The following is a 6,660-nucleotide window of genomic DNA, read 5'->3' as shown; positions in this document are numbered from 1 at the left end:
ATTGTTATATAACAATTGTGGATCACAATCACATCATACCGCGTTACGATGTGACATCAAAAGATAGTGATATGATTGTATTGAATTACAACATAACTGCATCAAACTACATCAAATTTAAAAATATTTTTGAATCATAAAAAATTCACATAACAACAGTTACAATTCGCAGCACAATGACTATAATAATCATAGTTACAATGATCACAATCATAATCGCAATTGCGATCAAAAACGAAATTTAAAATACTGCTCAGAGTTAATGAGAGATCTACTAATCATACGAAACATGAACATATACACCACACCTAAAAAATTGTATTTATTATCTTTATAATTAAGATTTTCACACCATCATGATAGTTTCTGGTGTCTAGTTGGTGACTTTAACTCAATTCTTCAACTGGAGGACATAAAAGGCATTACTAGACGCGACTATAGTAGGGATTGTGAGGAGTTTAATCAATTTAATCTTGACATGGAGCTGTTTGATTTACCTCTCTCTAGAAAGAAGTTTACTTGGCATCTTTCCAATGGGAAGGCTATGAGCAAGATTTACAGATTCCTAGTGAATGATGGATGGTTGACCAAATGGGGCAATCTTGTTCAATTGGGTCTTCCAAGGACTTTCTCAGATCATTGTCCAATTCTTCTCAACACTGATACTTCTGATTGGGGCCCGACTCCTTTCCGTACAAATAATTGTTGGCTTTCTGATCATAGATTTAGTCAATTTGTCGTTGATGAATGGAAGAAATTAGAGTTTAGTGGAAGGGGATCTTTTGTTTTTAAGGAGAAATTAAAGCATCTTAAAGTGATCTTGAAGTGTTGGAATAAAGAGCAATTTGGTATGTTGGATAGACAAATTGAAGACAAGGTGGTGGCTATTAATCTTGTTGATGCCAAAGGTAGCACACGTAGTCTTACTGAGAATGATGTCATGGCTAGACAATCGGATAATGCTGAGTTGTGGCGTCTTTCTAGACAAAAGGATAATCTTCTTTGGAAGAAATCCAGACAAAGATAGATCCGTGAAGGTGACTCTAACTCTAAGTTTTTCCATTTGTCTATTAACAAAAACTGGAGTTTTAAGAAAATCACTAGTTTGGATATTGATGGGGGAATGAATTGAAGACCTAGTTACAGTTAAAAACTACATTACAACATTCTTTGAGGCTAAGTTTGACGAGAACTACCAGAGAAGACCTTCTCTTGATGGTATTGATTTTAATTGTTTGTCTCATGAGAATAATGCTTTCTTAACTGCAAAATTTGAGACTAAAGAGATCAAGGAAGCCATTTGGAGTTGTGAGGGTGATAGAAGTCCTGGACCTAATGGTTATAATTTTACTTTCTTCAAAAAATTCTGGGATTGTCTTAAGGACGACTTGATCAACTTGGTGGATGACTTCTATAGGTGCAGGAATCTTCCTCGAGGATGCAATGCCTCATTTATTGTTCTTATCCAAAGAACAATAGTCCCTAGGGCCTCAATGATTTTCGTCCAATTTTCCTCATTGGTTGCATCCAAAAGATTATCTCCAAGCTTCTTGCTGCTAGAATTAAAAAGGTGATCCACTTGGTTATTTCTGATTGTCAGTCTGCATTCATCAAAGGTAGATTCATCATGGATGGAGTGGTGGTGGCAAATGAGGTTGTTGAGCAAGCTAGGAAGAAGAAGAAAGGAGATTGCTTTATTCTTAAAGTGGATTTTGAAAAGGCGTATAGCTCAGTGAATTGGGAGTTTCTCCTTTATATGATGGAAAGGTTGGGTTTTTGTCTTAAATAGAGGATGTGGATAAAAAAATTGCTTCAGGTAAATTATGTATCTATTTTGGTTAACGGGAGCCCAACTAAAGAATTTTATATGGCTAGAGGATTGAGGCAAGGCGATCATTTAGCTCATTTTCTCTTCCTTATTGTTGCTGAAGGTCCAAGTGGCATCATCAGAATGGCAATTCCAAAGAACATTTACTCTGGGTATAAGGTTGGAAAGGATGCGGTGTCTATCTCCCACCTTCAATATGCAGATGACACCCTTCTAATCAGAGAGAATTCTGAGCATAATGTAATGGTGCTGAAAAGTATCCTTAAATGTTTTAAATTGGCGTTTGGGCTAAAAATTAACTTCCATAAAAGTTGTTTCATGGGTCTAAACTCGAGTCGTGACTTCATCTTGAAGGCGGTGGATAAATTGTTTTCTGTTGTTGGTTCAATCCCTTTCAAATTCTTAGGAATCCCAGTTAGGGCAAATCCTAAAAGGTTCTCCACTTAGTCTCCTATCGTTGATTATTTCCAAAAGAAACTTTCTCTTTGGAAGCATAAGCTCATCTCCTTTGGTGGCAGGGTTACTCTTCTTAAATCGGTCCTATGTTCTTTACCTATCTACTTCTTTTCTTTTTATAAAGCCCCGATTTCTGTTATAAATGTGATTAAAAAAATCCAAAGATGTTTTCTGTGGGGGAAAGGGGAAGAGAGAAAAGGGATTCATTGGGTGAGGTGAGAGAAAGTATGTAGGCCTAAGGAGGAAGGTGGTCTTGGGATAAAGGATTTATTCTTGTTCAACCTATCTCTATTAGGTAAATGGAGATGGAGATTGTTATTTGAGGGAGACTCTCTTTGGGTGAAAGTCTTAAAGTTGAAGTATGGAGATGGTTTTTTAAGGTGTACAAGGGTAGGTGATTTGGAATGCTTTAGGAGGGGCTCTTCTTGGTGGATAGAATTAGGGAATCTTAGTCAGAATAAGGAAGAAATAGGATGTGGGTGGGTAAATGGTGGTATTCCTAGGACTCTAGGTTGTGGCTTTTCTGTTAAACTCTGGACCGATTTATGGGTGGGGAGTGATACCCTCAAAAATTCTTTTCCTAGATTGTTTAAGGTGGCTTTTGATAAAGAGGCATTCGTTGCTTCCTTAGGTACATGGAATGACAAGGTTTGGTCATGGAACTTAAGATGGAGAAGGAATTTGTTCATTTGGGATGAAGATAAATTTGCAAAACTCCTTAGACAACTACATGGCTTAATGCTTAAACATCACATTGATGACTCTTGGTCTTGGATTCACGATACTAATAGAAAATATTCAGTCAGAAATGCTTATAAAACTCTACAAAAAGTGGAAGGAAACAATAGTATTGCTTTCTTCAAAAGACTTTGGGAGTGTAACGTCCCGACAAAGATGAAGTGCCTAGTGTGAAAATTTGCTTTGTATGGGTTACCAACTAAGGTGAACCTTGCTCATAGAGGTGGGCTAACTTCTCAAGACACTCTTCTTTGCTCTCTTTGTGGTGAGGTGGAGGAATCTTCTAGTCATTTGTTTTTTCCGTGTTCTGATGCATATTTGCTTTGGCAAAAGCTTTACTCTTGTTTTGGGCTCCCTTCTGTTATTCATAATAATGTCATGTCTATGCTCTCTATCCATGAAAAAGCTATTTGGTTGGAGAAGAAGAAACAAAAATGGTGGGTGGCTCTTTGGTTTGTGATAATTTGGACTATCTGGCACATTAGGAACAAAGTCATTTTGGAGCACAAGAGGTTCCAAATAGATGATGGGATGAAGCTTATTTTTATTCATTCTTGGAGTCTTCTCAATGCTCGTTTTCCTCTTTTTCTCTTTTTCACTAATAGATTGGGTGAGACACCCATCATATTGTCTTTCTCTTTGTTGATGTAGAGATTTCGTGGATAAGAGTAAGAGTACCACTTGTTCTCCTAATTATTTTTCCCTAAATCAATAAAGTTTTTATTGTCGATAAAAAATATATTTTCACACGATTTATTACCAAAAAAAATATAGTACAATCAAATCATTTTATTTATTAATAAATTTTAGACTATTGAAGGAAGGATGACACTATCAAAGGAATGTGTATTCCGACATAAGCAGTCAGAGCTGAAGACACAAGTACATATATTGAAACAAAAGAGAAAGACAACACAACAATAGGAATGTGTATGGTGACAAAGCATTTAATGATACTCTTTTTTTTACCAGCGAAAAATAATTGTTATTAATAGGATAGCAAAGGTAAATAATGGCATGAAATTAAAACACTAAAATTTAGAAAAAATGACGTGTCTAATAATAAAAATAAGTGGTTTAAAACAATTTCATAAACAATTGTGTGTGTTCGCAACCTAGTTAGAGTTTATCATTGCAGGCTTGTCGCTTCTGCTATTAATCTAAAGCCAAGACTTCATATTTACTACTGCTAAAATTGGTTGATCAGATGTGTGGGTTTAATTGAAGATAATATCATTTATGGTTAGTTATAAAGAGACCATATTGTTACCAACCATAAAATATTCTAAAGCTTATGACATTTGTTGATTGACATGCCCATGTGGATGATGAAATCGCTTCAAGGGTTGAGAGGTAGTGTGATAAAAATCCAACAAATTGCATATCAGTTGCCAAAATAGGTAAGTGAATGTGCAAGAAGAGAAAAGGTTATGAGAAGATTATGGTTGCTCATTACAAAAGCTGCAAAATAGTCCTCCTTCTTGTGTTGGTATGACTCCCCATTAATTAATGCTTCGGTAATTTATAATGGAAAAGTCTTCACGCAAGTGTCGTGACCTTTAATCGCGCCTAGAAATAGCAAAATGGATTGTCCGACCCAATTTACCCATCACCGCAATATGCCCGTATAACTTAAGCGGACACATGAATGTCTACATAAGCTTAATAGACAAAATTGTATGTCCTGCCAATTTTAAAATGGTAAAACAAGCATGCAGGGCCGCAAACCACACCTAATTTACAATAAAGTAGCAGACCCAATTTCTTAGTTTTTGTTTCTCTCTCGACCTTCAATTTTACTAACTAGGCAATAAAATAGAAGGAATCATGTACACAATCTTACCCACTTATAACATCCTATTTAGCTCATCAAGTAGGAAATGATGATATCAATTTTATCCACTTATAACATTAATCTCCAAATATAAAACTGCATCTTCATTCATCATAGCTGACCATGGGAAGTGAAAACCCCACCTCACTACTTCACTATATCTATGTACAACTAGCAACAGTGCTTCAATAATTCTCATTAAATTGTTGGATAAGGTTCTTAATTTGCATATAAAACACAACATACATATCTTATTCATCAGGATGTTTTTCTTCTTTACTTATTGTGGAAAGGAAAAACCCAAACATGGCGTGACCATTGTTGCACAATCCACATTCAAAATGGTCGGGTAATAAATTGAAAAAAACACATATCATAATCATAATAATTGAATTGGTAAAATTGGGAAAATTGAATTGAGAAAAATCAAACTTGGATCTAGTTGTTGTGACGGTCATGACCGTTGTCTTTGTCGGATGAGGAGATAGCAGTTGCCATCATCATTGCTAGTGGGCTGAATGTTCCTAGGTAAATCAAGGGAAGAATGGAAGAAATGAAGAATGAGAGAAGAATTTAAGAAATTAAATGGAAGAGTGGAACATCTTATGCTTGACGAAAAATGGAATGACAATAATGAGACCGAAATGGAATGAAAAGTAACGATAATTGAGAAAAGAAAGAAATGAAATGGAAGAAATGATTATGATGGAAGTCTTGAATAATGAATATTATGGGCCTTTCGGTGTATGCCTGCAGGTAGCTTGTTTAGTCGGCTATAAGTTCCTGAAAATTTAACGAGTAAGCAAGCCATGCAGAATGGGTTGATGGATAAAAAATGGATGGCTCACCCGCATTTCTTGTGGACAATTTGGGCAGGTCCATGGACAATGCCCATATTTATCATCTATAATGACACCTTTGAGTTTTAGAGAAGATATGTAGACATGTTAGAGTACTCTTGTTGGTATACCTTTCAACAAGAAACTCATAAGATGATTTTGTCGAATAAATGTTTGACTTGTGGGCCACACCCACAAATCTAATATATGACTTTGTAATGCACATTTTTATTATCATTCTACATAAGATTATCAATTAGCTCAAGTTCCCAAGTGAATGGTATTAGGTATCACATGTCAGAATAAACCTAGAAGGGGGTTGAGTAGGTGTCGCGGATCACTTACTCCACTTTTCCTATCTTTTGCGCAAAATAGGAAACTACTGCACTTAATCAATTAAGCTTGGTATTAATCGATTAGTTTGTGCTGGACTTAATTGATTATGCGTGTGGATAATCGATTATCCCAAGTTCTTACAGATTCTTGATTTTAATGATTTCTTGCTATGCAAGTCACTGATTACCAATCCTTATGCAGTTAATTGATTACATAGATTATAGAATGATGTTTACACAATTTATAATATGTAATATATAATCAATTCAATTAGCAAGAATATAACAAGCAAAAGTAAATGAGATTAGGGTTAAAAAAATTGTGCACAAAGAAATTTTTATCCTGGTTTGTTTTCGGTCCACTACAAAGTACATTCAGGCTCCCCTTCTGATGTCGGGAAATTTTTATTCTTATCTATTGAAAAATGTTTGATACACACAAACTTCCAATAAACGATAAAACTAATACGCTACTATCTTGGACTCTACAAGCTTGACAACCTCAGTTTGACCTCTCTATCTCGCCTTCTAAGATCACCTATCTTTTCGCGATTAGGCCCCAGCCAAGTATCGCTTGCACCAAGACCTTCTATTCTTCGTGAAGAACAACAAGAACTCTTCTTGAAGTGA

At 35.5% G+C, this 6,660-nt stretch overlaps 1 protein-coding gene across 1 annotated transcript; it reads left to right on the top strand.

Moving 5' to 3' along the window:
• On the top strand, positions 479 to 1,027 carry LOC109355873. Its single transcript, XM_019599172.1, has one exon. It carries the CDS (start codon positions 479 to 481, stop codon positions 1,025 to 1,027), a length of 549 nt encoding a protein of 182 aa, XP_019454717.1.

This window comes from Lupinus angustifolius, chromosome LG01 (assembly GCF_001865875.1).
Source record: "Lupinus angustifolius cultivar Tanjil chromosome LG01, LupAngTanjil_v1.0, whole genome shotgun sequence".
NCBI classification, from domain to species: Eukaryota; Viridiplantae; Streptophyta; class Magnoliopsida; order Fabales; family Fabaceae; genus Lupinus; species Lupinus angustifolius.
The sequence above is the reverse complement of the archived record's forward strand: the minus strand, read 5'-3'. Positions and strand labels throughout refer to the sequence as shown.